Raw genomic sequence first — 27,873 nt, 5'->3', positions numbered from 1 at the left:
CCGCCCCTGAGCCTCTGGCCTGTACCCCAGTTCTGTATGAATAAATAAATAAATCTTTAAAAAAAAAAAAGTTTAATTTGATGGAAGTCTAGTGAAGATCTAGTAAGATGAAGACTCAGACTTTAGGAAGAAATGAGAAGAGTTGGATCTAACAAATACAGATGATTCTTTTGAAGAATTTGCTTCAAAAGGAAGCAAAGAATAGCAACATAAGTAGAGGGGCTTTTTTTTTTTTCAAGATAGAAAAAATAATAGCAAGTTTGCATGATTATGAAAAAGCCTATAAGAGAAAATTAGAAAAATTATCTGTGTATTCATGAAATAACCAACAATGAAAATAGGCATGGGGTTGGAGATGAAGATGAAAGGTAGATAATGTATAGTAGCACTTACACAGGAGAATTTTTAAAATGAAATTAAAAGCCATGGTTTTAGATAGGAGAGAGGAATAATTATCTGGAAGCAGTAAGTGAGACAGTCAGTCATTCTGCTTCCAGGCCGACATTCAAAAGCAAAGGGAAAAACACAAGTCTTGAACTTGAGAGGACTACAGAGGAAGTAGTATTTCCCAGGAGAGACAATTTTCATTTTAAAAAATTCAGAGAGGACTGGATATAAAGGATTTGATGATGGATGATGAATTCTGAGAGCAAGGAAGAGTGTCAGTGGTTGGGCAAGGATTAGAACAGAAGAGGGGATATGCAGAGCTTTCTGGAACAGGATGACAAGAAGTGAGAAAGGAGGTAGGCACATGGGGCTTCACACAGTGGGCAACATAAGTGGGTAAAATGGCACAATGCAGTTCATTTGATGGGCTCAAGAAAGATAGTGATGGCACAATTGTGAATTTTGAGGGGCCAGGGCAGTGCAGGGAGTATGTGGCTCTCTTTTGATACCTGTTAGGGGAAAATGTATTTGCTCCTGGAGCTTCCTTTTGACTCTAATTGATGGAATTGCTGGACCTGAGACAATTTAAAAATTAAAATGATCCTTATACACTTGGATTTCTGATCAGATAGTTTACAAATTTTAAAAATCTCCCCACTGTAGAGAAATATAAACTAAATTTTTATAACAGAATTTGGTTTTACTTACATCTGTGTTACAGGAGCGATACCGTTTTCTTTCCCCAAGGCAGTATTTTCCACCTCCTGAAGGTCTGAAAACAAATTTTATTTTAACATGTGAATGTAATATATCATCCACAGAAAGACTACATACAGTTTAGTTGAGAGCATATTAACGTTCACTAAAAATTACAAACTTTGATATCATATTAGTTATTAAAAGAACCACATTGGTAATTGTGAGCAATAATGATTATGGTTGTTGCACATAAATATTAAAGCAGTTTACTATTGGTAATTTTAATTATTATTGACATTCTTAAGAAAATGAAGTTAAATCAATGTAATCAGGTGCTCAGCTCAACATATTGAGTTAAAAAATCAGTTAGTTAAAATCAAAATTCATTTGACTCATGTTCACAAAACCAATAATATGTATACCAAGGGAAATGAAAAATTTGGACTTTTTTTCCAGACTTGAAACAAGAATACTGAATAACTCTGGAAATATCTTTAGTTCAAAGTAAATAATGTAGAAATGAATTTCTACCTCATTTAAAATATTATATACAATTTTTAAAAACTAAAAAATCAGGTGATTTTGTATTATATATTTTTTTATTTTATAACAGTTTATTTTTACATCATTTTGTACATTTTTTATATATGTATTTTATACAACACTCAATGCAATGAAAAAGTAAGATGTCAAATGTCTGATTTACACAAACTAATTTTGGAATGTTTAACATTAGGGAAAACCATATGCTATTTATTTGGGTGTGTAATGTAAAGAACTAGCTTCTTTTAAAAGAGGTCCAGGTTTCCTAAGTATCATAGGGTTGTATATTTTTGGATATTAATTCATACTGGTCTGCAATTATACTTAGGTTAGTGGTTCTGCACTTGTTTAAAAAAAGAAAACAAGCCTGACATCATTTTGGCTCATTGCTATGGAGGGATCATTACAGCTACATTTTAAGTATATTTGAATGCTCATGAATGTTGACTGTGAGCAAGGAAAGACATGGGCCAGCCTGAAACAGCTTGGGAGGAGTAGTAGGTTGGTTAGACAAAAACAAGGTAGTGGGGATGGTGGGAGCATGGGTGAGTGACAGTGAGTGCTGTTCAGCACTGAGGGAAGCAGGAAAATGGAAACACAAAACTAATATAAAGACCTAATTTCAAGCTAAAAAGAGTCAAAGAAAGAGAAGTTGGGTCCTTTACTCCAGAAGATGGGGGGTTGGGTGAGAGGAGAAATGATGCTACAACATCATTATTCAGCACTGAATACTGTCAGGAAAGAAGGCCCTCGAGCTCCAGACAAAAGGGAGCTCTTGACAAGCAGCAGCTGAGAGGGCGACTCTGGGGAATGAGGGGCAGCCCACCTGCAATGGGCACTACTAGAGGGGAGAAGCAGTATGGGTAGCAAAAAATACTGGTGGGGTTGGCCTGATGCCAGGGGCACTCTGGCTGGAGAAAAAGAGAGGTGGGAGAGGAGCAGTCTGACCTGCATAAAATAGCCATTAGGAGAAAAGTGGTGGCAGTTCTGGAAGATGATTAACGGGGGCATGTGAATGGAAACTATTTTAACACATGGGCAGTATTCTTTTCATTGTGATTTGTGATGCGAATCAAGGCATTTCAACCCTTGAAGTGCTCTCATTGGTCCTTTTAATACTAATGTAGCAGTAATAATTTTATGTGACATGTGAAAAGACCTTAGGTAGCCTGGGAATAGTGGTAATGTAGCTAAGACTAGACCTGGTTTCATCCCTAATTCAGTAGTTTTTGGAGGAGGAAAGCTATCTGATTATTACTAAAGTAAAAGTTTAGCTATACCTGGGGTAGGTACTTTTCTTACTTTTTTTTTTTAATTTTTTCTTCTTTTATTTTTAGGTATACAGTAAGGGGAAAGGGAGAAAAAGAAAGTCTGACAAGGCTCCTCCACTTTCCTGTGCCTATTGCTTGTTCTGAAGACAAGCACTTGGCTCACTACTGAAACGTTTTTACAGATAACATGTGAAACCACAACTTTGAATCATTTCCAACAGTGTCTTTTTGTTGGCTCCGGCTTACTTTAGCTACTTACGCTGGACTGTCACAGTGTCTTAGGGATGAGGAGACGCCGCCCCCGCAGGTCCTGCTGCACTCTCCCCACAGTGACCAGGGACCCCAGCCCCCATCTATGCTCTGGGGCCAAGTGCCAAAAGGAACACAATCTCCCTGATAACACCACTGCAAAATTTCACAGAAAACACAGAATTAGCTTTTAGGCAGATAGAGCTATCAGGATAGAAATACATAGGGTTAGGCAATGACCAATTATAGGCATTAGCATTCTTCCAATAGATAACACACTGATAATTCTTTAGCTGTGTTTAGACATTGGTGAAGGTGCATGTGATTTGCAAATCATCTTTTGCTAGGTAATGATTTGTAAACCTCTAATATGTAACAGGAGTTCTAAAAAAAAAAAAATTGACTTCTCGTTCCTTAATTCCCCTCTTTTAGTGTTTCTCATTATGGAGACCTCAAAAGTCTTTTTTAGATATTTTAGTATTAAATTTTTTTCTTTATATTCCACTATTATTAGACTCATGGAATGATAACGCAATATGGAAAGTTCCCCAGTAAGGAATTTTTATGATGGTAATTGCTTTTTCTTAAAAAAAATTTAAAAGGCCGGTTGAGGCTACAATAGTAAAAGAATGTGTTGTGGCATTTCATCTACATGAGTACTGCAGACATAATAAAAGTAATGCCAAGACACTAGGGACCGGGTACAAAAAAACCCTTATATACACTGACTAGCCATGTGCATAGCCCCTGATGAACATGTGTACTGGAATTCTTCTCAGCTCCACTCTCTGCAATAAACCACACATACTGCATATAAGTAGAAAGCCAGGAATAATTTATCGAGACGCAGACATCACATAACCAGCTCATAACTCTAACATGATAAATCTTATTTGCAGAACACAGTAAGAATGAAAGAATTAAAAAAAATTTTTTTCTAGGCACTTGTTGGTGCATTTTTCTGAATTATCAAACTTTGACAGACCATAATGATGCTATGAAAGTAATCTGCTTATAGGAGTAACATATGAACAGGATCATCAGAGTTGAGTTCCAGCAATGTTATCTTGTTAAAGAAAAATGGGAATGATGAATGTGATTACTTTTTACCTTTTCCACTTTGCACCTGTTCCACTGCTACCACTAAACTGGCAAATGGAACAGCTACTTACCTGGTTCACCAGTTTCTACTTCTTTACTATCTTTCAAAACATACCATATCATATCAATTTTTGCTTAAGATTGTGGTGTTTCCCTACTTCCTTTAATACTGATGATCAGTGGCATTTGAAATGGAGCCCCTCTTTATTCTCTCTTTTGTACAAAATGCTTCATACACAATGGATTTCTTTTCCTCAGTACACTAAGCTTGCTGCTTCCTTGGGGTATCTGCATTTGATGGCCAGCTAGGAATATCTTTCTCTCGATTCCTCCTATCTCTGTCTTCTCATCATTGGATGTGAAGTCAGGTGTCTTTTCAACAGAAAGGACTTTCCTTGACCACAGTTACTCTGAAGTGGGACCCCATTATACAGTTCCTGCCGTCCCTCCTAACCTATGCCTGATACACCGATTATATCCTCCTGGTTTAGTTCCTCTTAGTGCTTAATGCATTTTATATTACCATGTTTATTCTTCAAATTAATTCTTTATCATGTCTCCTCTCATTAGTATGTAAGATCCCTAAGAACAAGTGACTATTAAAATTTAAATTGTAATTAAAAATTCTGTTCCTTGGGTCACTAACCACATTTCCAGTGTTTCATACACACACGTGGCTAGTGGCTATGTTAAGAGAAGATATAGAATATTTCCATCAATACAGAATGCAGATTATATGCACTAGAACTGTACCTAGAATGTAGAAGATAAGCAAAATTTATTGAATAACACATTAATGAGATTATAGAATTCTATATGCTTTTATTATTATTATAAGCCTGGAAGGAACTAGAGATACTTCAGGGTAAAAAGTATAAAGTCATCTTTTTCCCCCTGGCACTCAGTAATATTTTAGCAGTTCCAACAAGATAAAGGATTTCTTTACAAAGGTGCTAAACAATTTTTTTTCATAAAAAAATTAGTTCAGAGGAAGTAAAATATTGGATGCTTTTTAAAAGTAGAACATTATGACCATATGTTTAATAAACATTAATTTAGGACATTAATAAAGATTATGAGTTTGGAGCAGCGAAATTACCACGAAGGGGGAAAAAAAATCTGTCCAAAATGCTGAAGCAGTAGTAGGCTAACTTGATAACAGAAGATCAATTCTTGGAGCAGGGTGGCTGATAATGTATACTTGAGAAGGAGATAATGTTCTCTTTGCATGTGTCATTTATTGAAGTGGTCATGAAGACCATCTACTTGCATAATGATATACCAGTTGGGTTAGACCTCACAATATAAAAGTCACATTAGGTTAAGTAATCATCAGTTTTATAGTTTTGTTATTACAAGTAGCTGAGTATCATAATATTTATGTTTGTACCTACTTTCCTATGAGAATAATTGAGCAACGTAGCACTGAACAACAATTACTGCAATTAGTACATGAAAGAACTCCAAATCTTAAAAGCTACCTATTTTTTCAAGTTGGAAATTTAGCATTATTGATTTCAAATATCAATAAAGTTTGAATTTTTGGTTATTTTATATAAGCTTATAATTGCATCTCAAGTTTAAAGGAAATTTAGAATTCATGTGGTCTAAGAACTTTGTTTTGTCTGATGAGTAAACTGCAACCTGAAGGAGGCTAACTTACCCAAGGTCACTTACTAGTAGAAATAAACAAAACTCAGTGGCAAAAAAAAATCAACTGGTGGGAACATTAAAGAATATTCTAAAATACTTTACTAGATTATTTTTTTAACTGAACACCAGAGATTAAAAAACTCAACGTAGTTACAAGTGTACATACATATAAAATAATCGGACCTCATTGAGTAGATTCATAATATATAGAGAAAAAATTTTACTTTCTGAATTCTTAATAGGTCGAGGGAACTGTGAAGACTACAAGAATATTGAAAGATGTAGGTTCCAAAGCCTTTAATAATATTATGCAAGTTTCCTGGATGTTGAGAAAATTGTAGTCTATGACAAAAGCTCACATTAATTCTTACTTCTCTTTTAAAACTTATTTTTAAGTTAAAAGATAAGTATAATCTATGGATGTTTATATCTATGCAAATTATGTCTCAATAAGTTATATATTTTTAAGAAAAGATAAATACAATATTCAGTTTGTAAAATGTTATGCCGTTCACATCATTAATTAGTATCTATCTACAGAGCAATAGTATTTTGTAATAGAGTGCTAGAACATTTTACTGCATAAATTCATTTTACTGCAGTTCACATCATTCATTAGTATATCTGCAGAGCAATAGTATTTTGTAATAGAGTGCTAGAACATTTTACTGCATAAATTCATGTAAATGATTATATCTATTGCATGGAGTTGAAAAAGTCAAATAACAAAGATTAATGGATGAAGAATGAAGTAATGATAATAATATAAGTATCAGTGAACTAAGCGTTGACAAGAGACTAATGTCTAGTTTAACAACTTGGTTAACTAGGGAATAGGTAAGCAACTGCAACCTGCATGTACTCCATGTTACAAATCTGAGTTCTCATTCTAGCAATGTCTTTGTCATTGTCAAGTCATTGTTTCTTTTCTTTAGGATCCCTGACTATAAAATGGTAACCAATTTTGATTTTCTATTCTGATATGGCTTGGATTAGGACAACCTTAGAAATTAGTTTTACACAAACATACCTTCAAAGTCATGCAAAAAAAAAAACACTATCAAAGGTTTGTTTGATATTGATCTCTGGCAAACTGAAGTATTCTTTGTATTTTGTTTAATTCTCCAACACTCTTTGTATTTATAAGGTAGCTGTTAAGAATTTTGCTACTTCTCTCTTCTGAAAATAATATTTAACATGGTATATGATTTAAAAAAAAAAGATTTATTTATTCATGCATACAAGAGCTGAGGTGCTGGCCAGAGGGGGGGGGCGGGGGTGTAAGAGGATTCACCAGAGGCAAAGTTGGGAGCAGAACTGGCAGATTGACAAAGTACACTGCTGAGGGGAGCAGCAGGTGAGACAGGAGGTCAGCTCCTGGGATGGGAATCAAACTTGTGCTGCAGGCTGCAGACTGCTTCTTAGTGCTGAGATTTAACCCCTTGCACCACCATGAAGGCCCGACATGTTATATGACTTTAAGAGAAGAAATTTACTTATTAATAAATGCCTTAAGAAACCTTTAAATGACTTCATGTGGCTCAAGTTATTTAAGGTAATTTTCTAGATGATCACACTAATAAAAATACATCCCTGGTGGTACAGCAGGTTAAAAGCACAGCACTAAGAAGCTGAGACCACTTCAGCATGAGTTTGATCCCCATCTGCCCCAGAGGTGACCACATGGCGTGGCAGACCTCTCCTGACCCGCCCACTGCTCCCCTCAGCAGTGTACTTTGTCGATCTACCTGTTCTGCTCCCCTCTCTGTCTCTGGTGAAGCCTCTCACCGCCTCTGCATCTCTGGCCTGTACCCCTTTATGCACAATAAATAAATCTTTAAAAAAAATCAAGATCTGAATATGTATACAGCATAAGTAATATAATTAGATTACACAAGTAGGCCAACTTGAAGTAAATAAAATAAAGTACAAACACTGAAAGGTAAGAATCTTGAGTGTTGTATTTTCTATACTCTTTTTTAATTTTACCTGAATTTGCCAAACCTGTAAAAAGGTCTACTTCCATGCGCATAGATTTTTGCTTAATTTCTTAAATAAGAAAAATAAAATATTTAGATAGAAACCAGTTTCTAATCTTTCTTCTCAAAGGTTATATACAATCCAGTGATTTTTTTCACCTAAATAACCCACATAAAAAAAAAAAAGATGAATTTAGCCTTCCTTTACTAATTACTTTACAGATTCAGAAGGTGAAAAACTTAAAATTATTACATTTTAAAAATAAAACTCATTTACACTTACTTTTCACATTCCTCCTAAATAAAAGAAATATATTTTAAAAGCTACCTACACAGATCACATTGTGCACTGAGGCATTAAAAGTTTTCCTAGGAAATATTTATTAACTATTAAATAATATCTCTTGTTATTTAGACCACTAAATGTCATGATGTACATCAGAGAATTATCTGCAAGCAATACATATTATATTATAATACATATTATATGTTATAATGTGTTATATTATAATGTTAAATCAAGCAATCTACCTTTGGTAGTATGTCAGAGTTTCATAAAGGAAAATTTCAAACGAGTATAATAGTATTTAAAAATACCTTTTTAACTAGAGATATTTTAAAATGTGACTATGGTAGATTATGTGATCATGGTCAGTATGGTAGATATGGTCAGTGCTGGGTGCAGCCAGCATCTGGAATGAGACCTCTCAGGAAATGCAAAGATCTTAAAGGAAGTGATACTAGTGATTCAAAGAAGAATATTCTTCCCAAGTCAGAAAAGCTGAGAGTTGTAGCACAAGGCTATTATAAACCTTATCTTTCTATTGTGCAGGTGCAGGGATGCTAAAGCTTATTTCAGCCCAAAATCTAAATCAGAACTTGTCATCTCATACTATTTAAATTTCTAGAGCAATTGGAAGAGCTATTCTTTCTTCACTTCCTGTGTTTATAGCTTGGGCCACAGTCAAAACATATTATATTTTGCTCTAAGTGAATTAAGATCTAAGGTTGCAAATGTCCTAATATATATTGAATATCCAGTGGTTTAGAAGGGCTTATAAAATATTATCTTATTCTAATCCAGCCCCACTTTCCCATGCAAGATATTAGAAATCAATGTCATGTGTATATAAGACCAAATGCTTGGCTATATTGCTGGGCCTTGCAGAGTCATTAAATCAATCTTTTGGCACTAGACCAAGTATTTGAAACTTTGTGGTCAGCATCAGAGCTTGCAAGGATTGTGTCTTGATAATTCTTAGTAATACTGTTTAGTAATAATATCAATACTATTTTTACAATCTAAAACTTTGCTTACTGCTTCATCAAATATGGCAACCCTCCTATGCTTATCCAAAGGGCTATCGCTGATGTCATGTCAGAGGAAAGTTTTTCGGGCTAAAAATTGTATTGATTGATTTGTAGGAGCTTGACCCATGGACACACAGTACCAGCGCACCGTCTGGGCTCATCAAATTTCCTCCTTTGGTTAATGCTACTGTCCCTGAGCACATCCATTCAGACCATATGGTTCTTATTCAATCCTTGAATGGCTTATTCAGGCAAACATCCAATGGCTGTAATAGCGATGTCAGACCCCCCAGGACTCACGCAAAGATCAGTTTTTAATTTTTTGGCCATATTTCTTACTCCATCTGCTAAATGTGCATGGAACAGTTCCCATACTTACATGGAACATTTGTGGAACTGCGCCCTCGGGCAGGGATCCCATATCATTTGCAGCCAGAGTTTGACGAGATCATCGTGGATCCAGTCCTCTGGCTATGTCTATGCTATCATTTGAGCAACATTTCTACCCTTCTCTGGGTTTTTGTTGTTGTTTTTACATTTCATTAAAAAAACAATCTATGAGCAGCTTTGGTTTTATCCTACTGGCTAGACAGGATGTAAGTTCTTTCTTATTTCCTCTACTGAGAGTAGCTTTCAATGTCAGAGTCAAGATCAGAGGTTGTAGATATTCCATTCATGTTTGGAGACACACAAACTCATGCTTATACTCTGATGCTCACTATTGCCAGTTAAGACAGTTTGGCAAAGAACTTTCTGTCAATCATCATGTGAAGTTGGTAAATAATAATGGCATGTATATATACATCAACACCTTCCTCTTAGAAAGCCCACAAAAAGCTCACCGAGACATTATCTCACTCCATGCTCACAATATCTCTACAAAACATGCAGAGAAACATATTTATCTCATTTAAAAGTAGAGATTCATTATTTTGCCAACTGTAACACAATTGCATACTCTGAGTTCAATGTCCTGTGCATAATACATTCTTACTGTGAAAATCCATTGCATATTAAAGGATAAAATACATTGTTACCACCAAGTTCAGGCTGAATGACTCAGTTTATCCCTTTGACAATGAAAATTTGCTCTGTTCTCTGCAAAATTAACCATCTGAGATAAAGTAAAATCAGAGACCGTATATAGGAGCCACATTTCCAACAATGGGATCACAAAGACCTGGGCTGTAATCCCACTTCCGCTATTAAATTTCTGTGTAATCTTTGCCTTTCTGTCTTACTCTCCTCATCTGTACAATGGAGTTTAAACAGTACCTACTTAATAGGATTTCTGTCAATATTAAGCAGAGCAAATATGGTTCTGGCACACTATAAGTATTTTAAAAACATTTGTCATTGTCATCAGTGTAACTAGAAAGCCAACTATTTTTAGATGGCAAGAATACATTAGCCACACAAAGTTATTAAGAAATTGAAATTTTTATGTGAATTTTTTCAGTAGCTTTTGCATAGTAGCTCTGATTTGAGTCAAAATTCTGAGTTCTGGTTTAACTTATAAATAGATAGAGTTTTGGGCTTCACTGATGCAGAGGGGTTAAAGACAGCACTGTCAAGCTATAGCAGCCACTGTAGCACAAGTTCAATCTCTAGCCAGCCATGGGGGTGGCCCACATGGTGCCACGGACCTCTTCTGTCTTGCCTGCTGCTCTCTTCAGCAGGGTATTTCAGTATATCTGCTTGTTCTGCTGCCTATTCTGTCTCTGGTGAATCCTCTCACACACACCCACACCACTGGACTACATCCCAGTTCTTGCATGCATAAATAAATAAATCTTAAAAAAAAAAAAAGATAGAGCCTCAAGAGGAAAATCTGCATTTGGCAACAGTAGACATGCTTCTCTCTTAAGGAAAAAAAAATACAACTTACAAATCAGTAACAACCAGAATTCATAAATAGATGACATGCTAAATGCAGTTAACAAAAAACAACTTTATTTTTTTTTTAGTTTAACTCACATCTTGTCCTCTATTTTTTTTTCTTTAAAAGAAATGTTGCTCCAGTAATTTGAAAGCCTCGTCTTAAGTTCAAAGTTAATGATGCGATATTTGAGGATTTCTGCCTACTATTCTTTCTTCTTTCTTTTTTGGACTCCTTATAGGATTGGGTTTTTTTTTTTAATTGATTCATCCTTTGTAAGATTTGTCAGTACAGTTCCTGAAGTGGCATATCAACCTTCCCTGTCTCTGAAAAAAGTGACCTAACATTGTTCTGTAGATTAATGTTAGACATATTGACTTTACGAAACAGCACTCTAAAGCTGTAAATAGGAATGACATTTTGGTAGACAAACTTTGCTACATTTATAAGTTTCTTAGGTTTTTTTCTTGGAGCCCAATATATTCTGTTTAGGTATGTTAGAAGTTGGCATGGATTCAAGGATAGGAAATGGAGGCAGGCAAAGGAAGGTTCTTTTTACAAGAACATTTCCATATTGTCAAATGTACATATCAATGTTTTGTAGAGCTCATTTGAAGAACGTATTTATGGGATCCAAATGTTGGTAATCATTAGCTTAGATTTAGAAGCTTTAGAAATCAAAGTGATCTTTAGAAATCCAATATTTCTTGCCACATTTTATCACTTTGTCTTTTCTGTACTTACTCTGAGAGTAATTATATTTCTCATCTATATTATTGAGAACTATTAAACTATAGTTCTAGATTTTCTGTAATTTAAAAATCTATCACATATATGCATATCACGCTAATATATGACATTTGAGAATCTAGTTATTAAGGACAAATGACAATGATAATAATAATGATATGTGTGTAAAATGCAAAAGATTGGTGGTGTTGAGCTATGTGTCAGATAGCCATAAATCATGGTTTACCAATTTGCTGTGGCTGTATCATTCCTAAAATGTATCTAGGAATGCTCTGAGGTGTTTATAATAATGAATTCTTTATGTATAGTATCAAAAAGTAAGCTAAAATTAGAGAGCCACCAAGCCTATTGATATTATTATTCCAGGCAAATAGAGACTGTGGCCCATGGACTAGATTACAAGAATAATCAATCAATGACAAATAAAGAAACAGATTCTCACTATGACTTTCCCTCTTCCTGGTCGTGTATTTCTTTTTTAAGTATAGTTTGATGTAAATTGTTACTTGTCGATGACAAGAATTGTTGGTTCCAAAATAAACCTAGACTGTTGTTTCAAGAATGAAGTTCCTAATATTTTCTATTACTTCAGTGAAAAAAAAAACCGAAACTGGACTTTTGGTAGTGTGTGAAGGTCTTATATTTTTATTGGCTACCTACAAAGTCTCCAAAAAAAAAAAATAGTCCTTAATCCTTTAAAAATGACCCTATCAATTCATGCATTTAGCATAATTTACCAACATTTCCAAACTCAGCATGGAAAAGCCATCAACATGGCACTGGGTCATGGGTCCTGAATGAAGCCGTCAGCAAGGATTAATAAACTGTGACAGCTGCCCAAAAGCTTTCATTCTTTTTATTTAAACATCGGATCACAAGCTGAAATTCAGTGTATTCTTTGTTGAAACTAGCCCAACTAACATGGAAGAAGTCAGAACTGAGAACAGATGACAGCAGTAGATATTATAAGTTCAGTTCATAATAATAAATTCTAAAATCTATATATCTAGCAATTACTAAAAAATTTCAGGCATAGCATAGACTAGTCCTATCTGTTTGAGCAATTCTTAATAATTATATATTCCTTAAAAAAATAGACTGGTAAAAATACAATTACTCAATATTAAGCTCCAATTCCTATGTTCAATAAACTCTAATTATTCTCTCACTACTTGCTTTTTCATTCACACTGTGATGTAAAAGTGACTCTAATCAGACTCTAATTATAAAATCTATTTTGGGATCAAATAATTTTCCTGGATATTATTTGTAAGAAAGAAGTGGACTTCTGTGGCTAAACAGACTATAAGATTGCTGCTGGAGTTTGCACAAATACTACTCATACCTATGCATATAGAAAGCTGAAACTGAACCAGAAAATAGTTGTTTGCTATAATTTCCTAAGCAATGCATGTTTGCAGATACCGTGATATGATAATTAACGCAATTAGGTTAAGAATTTATTGTTTTCTCAAGCACATTTTAAAATACTATGATTTCCTAGTGGCTGACTTAACAATACAACAAGAGTTATCAGTTTAGTGTACATATCAAATAACTAATAAATCCTTTGCGCTTACCCCTTTTTCAATATTCCCAGTTTGACAGAGTGTTCCCTCAGCTGCAGGAATACTGTTGGTGACACAGCGGTTGCTTTTGCTGAGACACCAGAGCTCTCTACACACTTCCTAGGAAAGAAGGCAAAAGCAAGTTGATCAGAAGTAGAGACTAAATCATGTCTATTCCTTCCACAGAGTATACTCACATCACTCAGCATTACTATTTAAAAGAGAGACCCCTGGTGATTTACTATAATTGAAGCATCAGAGATGAGGATTTTGTAGGAATCTCTTTGGAGGTTAATTACCCATACTGCAGAATAATTTAAACATTTATCTTTGTAATTCTTATTTTAGTAATTTTTAATATTGACTATTAAATTTTAAAAACAATGTGAAGACACTTTATTAATATAGAAGATTAGAAATAATCAATATGTAGAAAGGAAATATGTTTGTACCATCAAGAATATACAACAGTACAAACTGAAAGAAAGCATTGCTAGCTAAATGACTTTCTATATTTACTGTAATATTTAAAAACCAGTTAAAATAGATTTTTAAAAAGAGACAATAGGAATGAGCAGAGTAATGCACAGAGTCCATATATGCCTGAACAATAATCTGGTAATGTAAGTAATCGATACTTACATATCAATAATTTCAATAATTTTCCTACAATCAATCAATTTGCACTCAGCAATCAAAAGGCACAGGGTAGTGATTTGATCAGGAAAAAAAAAAAAAAAACAGCTTTCTGCCATCTCTAGATGTCAGTGTGAGCTTCAAAGACAAACTTAGGCTCAAAGTAAAAGGTTGAAAACAATCCTATAAACAAAATGGTAACTTCAAAAACCAGGCACAGACAGACTTAGATCAGGTAAAACAGACTTCTAAAATAGACTGCCAGTTTAAAAAAGTAACAAGAGATAGGGATGGGACATTATATAATGACTAAGGGATCAATATAGCAGAGAGATATAACACTCATTTAAGATATTCACCACATTAAGGAGCATCACTATTATATATTATTATTAATGAATCATATTATTATTATTATTATAAAAATTTTCTCCAACATACTTTCCTGACAGTTTATCAGTGTTTATACTAAAATATCTAGTGAAATATCTGGCATTTACTTTTTCTTTTTTAAAAACTTCGGTTATATTGAGGTGAAATTCACATAACATAGAATTAATTATTGTAAAGAATCCATTAAGCTGCTACTTTTTATTATCCCAACTCCCCAGTCTTTAGCAAAATCACAGTGATGTAACATCTTAAACGTGTGAGAAAAAGAGCAAACAAATGATTATGATGATGTGGAGGAAAAGGAACACTGTACATTTTTTGGTGGCAATGTAATTTGATGCAGATTCTATGAAAAACAGTATGGAAGTTCCTCAACAATTTAAAATATATCTGTCACTGGATTCAGCAATCCAACTTCTAGGAATTTACCTGATGGTATAAAAACACTAATTTGAAAAACTATATGTTCTTCTGTGTTCATTGAGCACTAGAACAGACAAGATATAGAAACACCTAAGTAATTATAGATAGAAGACTGGATAAATAACATGTGGTATACATACTCAAGAAATACTAATCAGCTGTAAAAAGAGAAAATATGTGAACTCTTTCCATTAGCAACCACATGGATGGAACTAGACAGGATTATTCTAAGCAAAATAAGCCAGAAAGAGAAAGATAAATACAAGATGATTTCACTGATGTGGTATATAAGGAAACAAAACAGAGGAACAGACAAAACAAAAACAATCTCTTGGATCCAGACTGCAGAACTGAGGTTACCAGAGAGGGGACAAAGCAGTGAAAGCAAATGGTAGAGAAGGTCCAAAGTACTGTGGTGGAGTGTTATTGGTATTTTGGTAATGGGGTTGGTGTGATACAGACAAAGAAAGCAAGAGGTATACATTCTGAAAGAACCTGAGGACAATTTCACTCTTTTAGAAATACCCCCTTTTCTTTAAACTGTTGGATCCTAGAACATGGTTGATATATTTGCACATGTATATGTTTTAATTGCACACATATGTCAGTTGCTGAGTAAGCGACCTAAGGTAAACCTCAAGCTCTACTAAAATTAAATGCATGCTGAAATTTTTTGCTTTGTGGTGAATCTGTATAACACCATCATAGTAAGCATATTAATTTCAATAAATAAATTATGTAAGGTGATGGAATAGTGAGAAGAACTGATGATTCTTTTGACAATCTGTAAGCCTAGCACAATAGAAACATGGGTGCTACTATCAATGCCTCTCTTTATAAGTCTGTTGATAATTGCTTTATATATATTTAACAGAAGATGGAAAATTTCAGGGAAAAGTCACATTATTAAATAGATGAATGAAACAAAGAGTCTTTGTAATTCAAGATGCAAATGTACAAAGAACCTGGGTAGAGAAGGAGCCAAACATGTACATAGGAACAAAGATAGCCTCTTTGATAAATGGTACTGGGAAAACTAAATATAATTGCTGCATACCAAAGAGTGAAACTAGATCATGACTTACACTATACACTAAAATCAACTAAAAGTGAATCAAAGACTTGGATGTAAAACCTGAGACCATAAAAGACATAGAAGAAAACATAGGCAAAACATTTCAGGATAGAAGCTTTAATGATGCCTTAGGGATCATCCACAAAAGCAAGGAAAACAAGAGAGAACATAAACAGCTGGGGCTACATCAAACTAAAAAGCTTCTGTACAGTGAAAGAAACCATAACTAAAACAAAGGCAACCTACTGAATTGGAGAAAATGTCAGCACACCATGCATATGAGAAATAAATCATATCAAAAATATATAAACAACTCATAAAATGCTTCAAAAACAAAAACCCAATCAAAAATGGCAAAAGAACTAAATGGATACTTCTCCAAAGAAGACATTCAAATGGCTAGCAGACACATCAAAAATGTGTCTTACTTACTATTACTATTAGAAAAATGAAAATTAATGCATTGCAGTTTTTCAGGATATATCACAATGAGGTCCATCTCACATGGGTGAGAATGGCCCAGATGGAAAAGACCAGAGACAATCAATTCTGGCAAGAATGTGGAGAAAAGGGACCCCTCCTACACTACTGGTGGGAAAGCAAACTGATTCAGGCCTTATGGAAAGCAGTATGGAGGGGGTCTTAAAACATTAAATATGTACCTGCCATTCAGCACAGTAACTCTACTCCTTGGCATTTATCCAAAAAGCTCAAAAACACTAACTTGAAAGAAAATTAGCAAGCCCATGTTTACTGCAGCACAGTTTACTATCGCTAACCTATGGAAACACCCTGAGTGCCCCTAAACAGATGCGTTGATCAATGAGATATACACAATGGAACACCACTCAGTAATCAGTAAAGGTAAATTTAAGTCATGTGCAGCAACATAGATGGAGCTGGAAAGAATTATTTTCTAAGTCTCAGTTCCAGTTCCTTATCTCATGCCCAAGTTGATTTCTCCTATTCCAACATTAACAACAACAGCTTAGTTTACCACCTGAACTAACTAACACTCTTCATTTATAGTACACTTCTATGTCTACTTTATGGCTTTGCTACGTAAGTGTGTATACATACACACAGAGCAAAGAAAATACTTATTTTATATATTGTGTATTTGCTATATGCTTCCTCTCTCCTTCTCTCTGAAAACTAGGAGATCTGAGGAATATAAAAACACTAATTTGAAAAACTATATGCTCCCCTATGGTCATTGTAGCGCTATTTACAAAAGCCAAGACACAGAAACACTGAAGTGCTTACCGATAGAAGACTGAATAAATAATAAACATATGTGGAGTCTTTCCATTTGCAACTACATGGACAGGATTAAACTAAGCAAAATAAGCTTGAGAGAGAGAGAGAAATTTTAGCAACAATGTAGGTGATAACAATTTTTTTCCAGAATATGCTGTCAACCACTTATACTAAGCATATTCATATTTTAATCTCATTTAAGTATCACAACAATCTTAGAAATCATTAGAAACTTAAACTCAAAAAAAGATTTAGCATTTTACTTCAATTCTAACTAAATATAGACTTGAACTCTACTTTGTCTAAATATCAATGACCACAACATCATATAAGTAGTTGGCTTTTCTACCTCCCTTGAATGTATCAGACTTTAGAATAGTCATTGGCCAATTAAGTTTGATTAGTAGAGATTTTTTACATTTTAATGTAATGTAAAATCTCACTATATTTCATAAAATATCCTAATTTTCACTGATTTTTAAAAGAAGCACTCTCCAAATTACAGTATATAAATACATGATAACATAATCACTCACTATATGAGCTTAGGTATCAGCTTAAACATTATTATTATGGGGATTATTGAAGGAACATCACCACTGTGATGTCCCAGGTTTCTAACTTATTTGATTTTTCAGATGAATGACACAATAAATTAACAAAGCTAAAAAATACCACTAGCAATATAATTCATAAAAATACATATAAAGTTTTAAAGAAAATATCTAATGTAAAACAGTGAACCTGATTACAGAAAAGAATTCTGTAAAGAAATGAACTCAAGTTTCTATGATCAGAACATGATTATTTTAGTGAAAGACCTCAATATCATAAAAGAAGTTTAATGATCTTTACTAATGTCTCCATCCCTTTCAAGTTACTATGCTGTTAAACGATATAAAAAAGAAGAAAAGCCCTTTAATTAACCTTGGAAAGTTGACTAACAGTTTACACAAGGAAGAAAGGTGTACCATAAAGTGGCAACTGATTTTTACAATTAGTATATCACTAAGAAAGAAAAACAGTACATGAAGAGAAAATAACAATTTTTATTACTAGATTCTTTTAAGAAATTTTAATGGAAACAACAACAACAACAACAACACATATTTTCTACCCTTGAGAAATCCTAAACCCTGTGCCATTTGGATCCTCGGTTCTGGATGGAGATGAAACATTCCCTTTGTCCTCATTACCCTATCAGCAACATCTCTCAACAGCTGTGTGCAATAAGGGATTCTGACAGCCAAGGGGCATAGCTGAGCCCTGAAGAGGTCAGAAAGGAACATCAATGATTATAAAGGTTACTGATCACTATATCACACAAAGAAAAATTGAAACCCAACATATGGTGAACCCATGGCCTGGCTCCAGGTGCTTAGTAACCATCCGAAGAAAGAGGATAATGTGCCCTTTAAATAGGTTAATCCTGATTGTGGATAATTTAAGTACAAGAGATCTTTGAAAAGCAGTGTGTGTATATGTATATACACACACACACATATCTACACATATATAAACACACATATATATTTATATGTGTGTGTTACACACACACATGTACATAGTAAAAGGTCATCCAGAAATTTAAGTTAAATAACTTATCATCAAATCAAAGGGGTCAAAACATAATTAAATGGGTTTTTTAAAAAAAAAAAACAGTTAAGAAGAAAACCCAGAGTTAAAACTACTGATCTTTATGCATACAAATAATTATGAAACTGTGATTTTGGCAGGAAATTCAAGGAAAAATAAAAATCAAATAAATATGTGAAGTATATACATGGTAGTATACATGTTTGTATTGCAAAAGAATTTTGAGGTGCTCGATTAATTTCATGTCTTTTGTTTCCAGAACCTATGTGAACCACACTACAGAATATTTACACCACCTTAAAATCTCCAAGGAAAATGATTCTACAATCTCCCTAGTGGAACATTCCAATATTTAATAACTTGAAACTCTTCCTACTACCTAATCTACAACCTTCCAGCTGTAAAAATTAAGACCACTATTTTTTTTTTATGTTCTTGGTAGGAAAGGAGAACAATTTGTTACCAGCAATCAAACTATAATAAATTTTCCAAAGCCTGAAGTTGGTTTTGAAGCCAAGATTTAGCTTCTTTTTTTACAGGCTACTCAAATTCGATTTCTTTAAACTTCCCTTATATGTACTTCTAAGTATTTAAATACTATCCTCTCCCATGTTATCTCCATTTCTTAAAGAAATTAAAAATTGGGTAGCTTGCCAAAATACTCTAAAACTAAAGTCTTCATTAAAATTATTATCAATAAGAAAACAACCATGACTTGAATCTTAGCTAACTGGCAGTGATAAAAAAGTAAACAAAAGGGATTTTGCATGTAAACATTAAAAACTAGAGTCTGAGTAGCTAAATATGTCAGTCTTTATTAAGTACACTCCAGGGACAGGATACTCTGATTAGAGAATTCAACTATCTTATCTTTAAAGGTTACCCTGACTGTAAGGAGTTATATAGTTCAGGCCTATCTACATTGATGGCATCATTATTACAGTTACTAATTAACATGTTAATAAAAATAATTTATACTGTCTAAAATTTAATTCTATACATTATAATAAATAATTATATTTATTATATTATATATCTATTCAGCCTACTGAATAGATCTCCTTATAGTTGACAAAATATGCAGATTTCTGTAGAGTTGGCTAAATATAAACTGTATGATTGTATTTCTTAGTATAAATTAATAAATCCATTTTATATATAAACAGACATATTCACTTTGATTTTTCATTTCTGCTGTTAATTTCTTAAAATCCCTCACTCCTTAAACATGAGACAAATAGGATACTTTTAACTTTTATAGGTTACTCTCTTCATTAATCACTTGCATGAAATATGTAACAGGGAAAATTTAAAATTTTGCTTAAGTAACATACAGCTCTTGCCACAAAATATTTCCCTCGAAAAGATTAAAAATTAATGAAAAGTTTTGAGTTTTCAAAAATTAAGTTATCTTTTTTCTGCTTGTTTTATTTCCATCACAACATACTGAGACACTGTCAACTTAAGGTTGTGGAACTAATATACTTCTTTATTATAATACTTCTATTCATCTCATCTGAGTTATGTATGGCCTGGTTTCCTAGAAAAGAAAGAGCATTACTGTAAGGGAGGATCATCAGTGGTAGAGTTGCTTTAATACTCTGTGTAGTTGTATTTTAAGGAGAAGAGGTAAGAGAGGAGAGGGGGACATACATAGCTCACTTTACAAGTATTCAATATTCCAGTATGGTTCCCCCCAATTATGTAATTACATTTGTTTCCAAAGACATAATGTGTATTAGAAATTCTGTGATTTTCTGCACTTATTAATAAGGTCTCTTGGCTCATTCATAAAAGCCCACAGTAGTTTCCTGTCTCTAGTAGATAAAAACCTAGATTTTTTTTACCATGGCCCATTCAGTGCAGATTTAACCCCTATCTTCTTTTCTTGTTTCATTTACATGGCACTTACTTCGAAAACTTTAGCCACAATGGCCCTCACTCAGCTCTTTAAATATACAGCTCTTTACCAAAGTCCTCTTCTCACTGTACTTTCACCAGATAATCCTTCTCATTCATTAATTCAATATGTATTTTCTGAGCTCCTATTATGAAGCAACTATTTTAGTACTCACTATATAAATAGCAATGAACAAGGGAGTTGAAATTTCAGCTCTCATGTTATTTACACTCTCATTCTAATTATCAGTTCATCCATTAGACAAATATTTGAGCACCTACCATGAGCCAGGCACTCGTCAAGTGTTCAGGATAAAGCAGTGAATGAAACAGGAAAAATAACTACCCTCACAGAAAACTGACCTAGTGGGAAAGCATTGAATAAGTAAGATGAAAAAGCGAAAGAATGCCCTTACTGGTGGCGCAGTGGGTTAAAGAACAGCACTAAGAAGCTAAAGCTATCTCAGTGGGAGTCCAATTCCCACCCCAGAGGAGACCCATATGGCGCAGCAGACCTCTCCTGACCCGCCTGCTGCTCCCCTCAGCAGAGTGCTTTGTCCATCGGCCTGTTCTGTTCCTCACTTTGTCTCTGGTGAGTCCTCTCAATGCCCCTGCACTTCTGGCCTGTACTACTGTTCGCTGAAAAAATATTCTGCATAGAACAACTGATAGTCCATTTCAGATAATAGTTAATGGTCAGAGTTATTATTTAAAATATTCTGTTAAAAATAGCCTATTTTGGGCAGAAGACACTTCTCCAAAGAGGAAATGCAGATGGCCAACAAGCATATGAAAAAATGTTCAACATCACTCGTAATAAGGGAGATGCAAATTAAAACCACAATGAGATACCACCTTACCCCAGTGAGAAAGGCACATCTTCAAACAACTACCAACAACAAATGTTGGCCAGGATGTGGGAGAAAAAGGAACTCTCCTGCACTGCTGGTGGGAATGCCAACGAGTACAACCACTATGGAAAACTGGTTGGAGGTTCCTCAAACTGCTAAACATGGAGCTTCCCTACGACTCAGCAATCCCACTCCTAGGTATCTACCCAAAAGACACAAAACACAGATTCAAAAAGATACCTGCACCCCCATGTTTATTGCTGCTTTATTTACAACTGGAAAAACATGAAAGCAACCCAAATGCCCAAAAGTAGGTGACTGGATTAAAAAGATGTGGTACTTATACACAATGGAATATTACTCAGCAACCAAAAAAGAGAAACACATGTCTTTTGCAGCAAGTTGGATGGAGCTGGAAAAGATCATGCTTAGTGAGATTAGCCAGAAAGAGAAAGAAAGTACCGGATAGTTTCACTCATAGCAGGAGTATCGTGGACCAGGCAATAAAATAACAAGAAAAATAACAGCCATATACCAGAGACATTTTGTGGGAATAGAGTGGGGAATGGGATCAGGGGATGGGGGTGGGGAGGGAAGTGCACTGGATTATGGTGATGGCACACGGGTGACTTGGTGATGGGAAACCCGCGGGGATTACAATTGAGATGGGAAAAAAATGTACAAAATGATGTAAAAAATAAACTGTTATAAAATAAAAAAAATAGCCTATTTTATTATTAAACCATGCATTAGATCATGCTGTTACCATTGTTCTCACTTACGGTTTGGAATACATAATCCACTAATAAAACATTGTTCAAATATGCACTAAAAGAAGCACTAGCAATGTACAATAACTAGTATAAAAATGCTATTAGATATTTATATGATACTTTTTTTTTTAATTTTAAAAGGACAGGTTTATTAGGAAAAGAGGAAAGAAAAAAAGGCACCTGCATAGTCACTGGTGGGCAAGAGTGCTACCTACACTCTAACTCTTAAGCCTATGTGAACAGTGATAAACTTCATGCATAGTGAAAATTCCCCAACAAGAAAAGCTATGATGTTTCTGTTTTCTTGGGTCTAAAATTTATCTGTAGATAATCAATTACCCCTCATTCTCTCTCTCACACACACCATTCAATTGAAACATGACTGACAACAAAATCTACATTTTTTATGTGTACAACGTCATAGATTTGGAGCCAGGTATACATTCATGAAATCATCACCACAAACTATGCCATAAACATATCAATCACTTCCAAAGTTTCCTCCGTTATTTATTTAAGTATGGTAAGAGTGCTCAACAGAGGATCTGCTCTCTTGGCAAATTTTTCAGTATAATAATAAAGTATTAACTAGGGTTGAATGGACCTATAAGACCCATTCATCTTGCAAAGCTGAGCTTTGTACCATTTGCCTAACATCACTCATTTTGACCCTCTCCCCAGTTGGCAGCAGTGACTTATCCTATATGCCTTCCTTTTTTCAACCAGCATTATGTTTTCCAGGTGCATCCATATTATTACAAATGACAGGATTTTTTTTCTTTCCTGTGTCTCAATAATATTTCACTTTAAACTACATTTTCTTTATTTACATGCCAATGGACATTTAGTCTAAATGAATACCTTAGCTACTATGAATAATATTACAATGAACACGAGAGAACATATCTCTTTGAGATCCTGATTTCAGTTCTTTTGGATATACAAAGTGGGATTACCAAATCATATGGTAGTTTTAATCTTAATTCTATTGAAGAATTTCCATATTTTTTGACAGTGGTTGCAACAATGTACATTACCACCAATTGTGTACAATGGCTCATTTTCTTTATATCTTTCCTACATTTGTTATCATTTTTCATTTAAAAAAATAGCCATCCTAACAGGTATGAGATGACATCTTGTTGTGATTTGATTTGCATTTTCCTGATGATTAAATGTTGAACACTTTTTCAAATACCAGCTGGTCACCTGTATGTCTTCTTTTGAGAAATGTCTACTCAGGTTCTTCACCCATTTCTAAATTGAGTCATTTGGAGTTTGTTTGCTTGTTTTTTTTGAGAGGTATGGGGAATCCTTACATATTTTGAGTTTCAGCTTTTTATTAATTATATAGTTTGCAAATGTTTTCTCCAATCCAGTAAATTGCCTTTTCATTTTGTTGACTGTTTCCTTTACATGTTGCAGCATTTTAGTTCAACAGTCCCTCTTATCTATTTTTACTTTTACTACCTCTGTCTGCAGTATCATATCCAAGAAATCATACTCAACACCATGTCACCCCTTTTTTCCCTATAATTTTTCCAAGAGTTTTATGGTTTTAAGTCTAACGTCAATTTTTAGTTCATTTTCACATGTGGTGTGCGATAAGGGTCCACCTTCATGCTTTTGCATGTGGCCACCCAGTTTTCCCACTATCATTTATTGAAGACATTTTCTATTCTTCGTTGTCTATTCCTGGTACTCTGCACATAGATCCATTGATCAGATATGTATGGGTTTATTTCTGGACTCCCTATTCTGTTCTGTAAGTATAAATCTATGTTGATTTTACTATTTTCACTACTATACCTTTGTGCAATATATTTTAAAATCAAGAAGAGTGATGCTTCCAGCTTTGAACTTCTTCAAAATTGCACTAGCTGATCAGGGTCTTTTGAATTTCAGTATTATTTTTTTCTAATTTTTTTTTTAAAAAAAGTCATTGGGACAATAACTTTTGATAGTACAAGTAAATATGTGTCAGATATTGTTAAGCTATACCTAACTATTACATGTTTGAGATATTATTTTAAAGTGGAAAAAAATAATGAAATACAAAGCTATGTCTGTATTTGAACCTGAATTTGCCCTTTTTGAAAAGCAGTCAAAAAATCATCCACAGCTCATATTATACATAGGTTCATTACTTTCTTTCTTCCTAAGTTTAAACATTATCAAAAATCCTCTACAGTCCCATATTATACATTGGCGCATTACTTCCTTCCTAAGATTAAACAGTGTTATTGTAAACTGTTTTTTGTTGATCTAGTATTAATACTTCCCTTTACTGAGAAAGCGGAGCCTAATGAAAAGTGGAAGATGAGCAGGATAATAGTATCTGTAGAGCATTATAAGGAGCAATTTACCTCTAAATAGTCAAAGAAACAATTTTTGGACAAATGAATACTGTTTTATTTGAAATAAATTTCATCCATAATGCATCAAATACTATTTAGTAACCTAGAAACATAGCTATCAGGGATCTTGTTTTGCAAATTGCCTGTCTTTACTTGTACTTAAAGAGGTACCTACTTTTTTATATTTAAGAGAAATAAAAGTCAAATCTGATTCAAGGTTTCAGACACTAAATAATTCATAACTTTAAAAATAAAACTGGAGAAAATATAAGCTGATTACATCACTAGCAAAAAATAAAAAAGAAAGAAAAAGGAGATATAGTTTTAAGGAAATATTTAGAAAGTAGTATCATGTAATAAAATCCATAAACTCTCCTAAAACAAAACAAATCTTCTAAATCTGCTATCTTTATTTGATTAACATATTTACTATAGATGGTAGAAAATGGAATTAACAGATTTAGATCGATTTTTATTTTTTATCTTAGGATAGGTAAATCACATTCTGTATTTTTATATTCCCCGTCTTTAAAATACTATAAAATAACTATAGTAAATCAAAAGACTGAAATTCTTCATTAAGAGGCAGTATGTAAATACCACAAACTTTGTATCATTTATGTTCCTACATTGTACAAATACCTCACTCCATACTGCCACTATACTATTTTGTCTTGCTGTGTCAAGTCATTATATTCTCTTCACTACTTCTATTGGAATTGAGAAATACCTAGAAGTATAGAGGATATAAAAGGTAACAGTTGTAAATTTTGTCTTGGAGTAAAATATAAAAGGCAATTTTTCATGTAGTGTCTTAAATGCAACTAACATAGACATCAATGAACTCACAAAGAATCCTGGCATGATTCTCATAAAGGACAATGCTGATAATCCCAGCAGTCACCAAAGGATGACCAAAGAAGAGATGGAAACTGATCACTATTGCGGATCATTTTGTTGTTTAAAATTTTCATAAGGTATCTGCTACTTGAAAGAGGAACTATTTTCTGATACTGATTCAACACTATAAGTCCCTCTGACTAAAAAAGGTAACGGTGGGCCCTCCCTGGTGCCGCAGCGGGTTAAAGAAGCTAACGCCACTTCCGCATGAGTTCGATCCCCACCTGCCCCAGAGGTGACCACATGGCGCGGCAGACCTCTCCTGACCCGCCCGCTGCTCCCCTCGGCAGTGTACTTTGTCGATCTGCCTGTTCTGCTCCCCACTCTGTCTCTGGTGAAGCCTCTCACCGCCCCTGAGCCTCTGGCCTGTACCACAGTTCTGTATGAACAAATAAAAAAATATTTAAAATGATAATAATAATAATAATAATAATAAATTTAACAGTGCCTGGTGCATCTGCAATGTTAGAGTTTAGTGTTCATCTTCACCAGCTACAGTAGGCAACCATCTCAACTAGAGCTAACTTGTTTTTCTTTTCGGCCACCATTTGAAGCAAGATTTGTACCTGACTGAACCCTTGACTTGAAAGGTTTTATTGTTTTCTAAATAAGTATGTAGAATCATTCAAAACTAGGTTTTTTACTGGATATGTAGGATTTATGCTGTCCATTATATAAACCTGAATTTTCAGGCAAAAGTTTAAGAGATGGGAAATACTGTGAAGAATTTATTGTACCTTTATGGTAATGTCAATATGTATATAGCATTTTATTAAATCAAAGGAAGCATCTTGCTGCAATGATAGTGAAAAGATTCATAATTAACTACAGGAAATTATATAAGATGCTATTGTTTTTCCCAATTTTACTTTATATCTATTACAAAAATCTTTATAAACATAACCCATTAAAGAAACAGAATATAAAAGCTGGCTATTTCTGAAATATACAATTCTAAAGTTATTACTATAGCCGTTCAAGTCAACTGTAGTGAAATGAATGAGATACACAGATATACAGATATGACAATCAGGTCAGATTTTTTCAAGATAAAAAATTGCCTCCATATAAATTATTTAGTAGAGTAAATATTAAGTTAAGTCAATTTCTAATAGAAAAACTAAAAGGTAAATGAACTATTTTATGTGCTAATAAGGAAATGAGAGAGCATAGATAAGAAAAACCTAACAGAAAATCTGCAATCTCATTTGATCATTAATTTCAACGTACTAAGCTACAAATATATAGAGGCTTTGGTTAAATTGTGACTGAATTTCTAAGGGAAAACACAACTCAAGAAAGAAAAAAACTAAAAAGTTCTAACAGTAAATCTTAAAAGTTTTTTTTTTTAAAGATTTATTTATTTATTCATACAGAACTGGGGTACAGGCCAGAGATGCGGAGGGTGAGAGGTTTCACCAGAGACAGAGTGGGGAGCAGAACAGGCAGATCGACAAAGTACACTGCTGAGGGGAGCAGCGGGCGGGCCAGGAGAGGTCTGCCACGCCATGTGGTCACCTCTGGGGCAGGCGGGAACCGAACTCATGCGGAAGTGGCTTCAGCCTCAGTGCAGCGCTTCAACCCGCTGCGCCACCAGGGAGGGCCAAATCTTAAAAGTTTTTAACACAATTTTTATAGCTGTATGATGACAGATATGAATTAGACTTGTGGTACTGATCATTTCACAATGTATACAAAAAATATTAAATCATTACTTTCTGTACCTAAAACTATAATATGTTATATGTCAATTATATTTCTATTTAAAAAAGGAAAAGAAAATTTAAAAGCATGCAGAAATAAAATAAAAGATTCTTTACAGCAAGACAAGAAAAGCCAAAGTCTTACAGTGCTCTAGATGTACAGATGATTGTACACAATCTTTAAATTCAATGAATAAAATACACTGCCAAAGCCTACCATGAATAATAATATATTTTTCACCCAACGAATATTTTAAAAATCACTTTCCTTTCTACTGTACCCAAGAGGATAACTCGTGTAGTACAATGTGTATATTGGTTTAATTTTAATGTCTTGAAACTGAATTCCATTTACTGTGATTTTTAAAAACTATTTGCATAGAAACTAAATCTTCAAACATATTTTTAAACCTGAAAATATTTGGCAGCATTTAAAAATATTATTCTTTCATTCAAGATGATTGTATTGTGTACCCTCTGTGAACATGTCCTTGTACTTGACACTGAAACCTAAGAAGAAATTTTTATATATTTTTTCTGAAAGGGACATTGAAACTTTTTAAGGCAAACATGAAAAGTCAACTAATAGCTATGTTTTGTTGGGTTTTTTTTTTTAA

The 27,873-nt window shown here is 33.9% G+C and overlaps 1 protein-coding gene across 1 annotated transcript in view; it reads right to left on the bottom strand.

Moving 5' to 3' along the window:
• Nucleotides 1–27,873, bottom strand: part of ADAMTS6 (ADAM metallopeptidase with thrombospondin type 1 motif, 6) — a 217,283-nt gene that overhangs the window by 77,395 nt on the left and 112,015 nt on the right. The window contains exons 11-13 of the mRNA XM_004678267.1: nt 13,403–13,510; nt 3,160–3,305; nt 1,096–1,159 (exon numbers count right to left, since the gene is read on the bottom strand). Coding sequence (XP_004678324.1) covers nt 1,096–1,159; nt 3,160–3,305; nt 13,403–13,510 — 318 coding nt within the window. The remainder of the gene's footprint in view (nt 1–1,095; nt 1,160–3,159; nt 3,306–13,402; nt 13,511–27,873) is intronic.

The sequence above is a fragment of the Condylura cristata genome, unplaced genomic scaffold, assembly GCF_000260355.1.
Source record: "Condylura cristata isolate star-nosed mole 26May11 unplaced genomic scaffold, ConCri1.0 scaffold00007, whole genome shotgun sequence".
Taxonomy (NCBI): domain Eukaryota; kingdom Metazoa; phylum Chordata; class Mammalia; order Eulipotyphla; family Talpidae; genus Condylura; species Condylura cristata.
The sequence above is the reverse complement of the archived record's forward strand: the minus strand, read 5'-3'. Positions and strand labels throughout refer to the sequence as shown.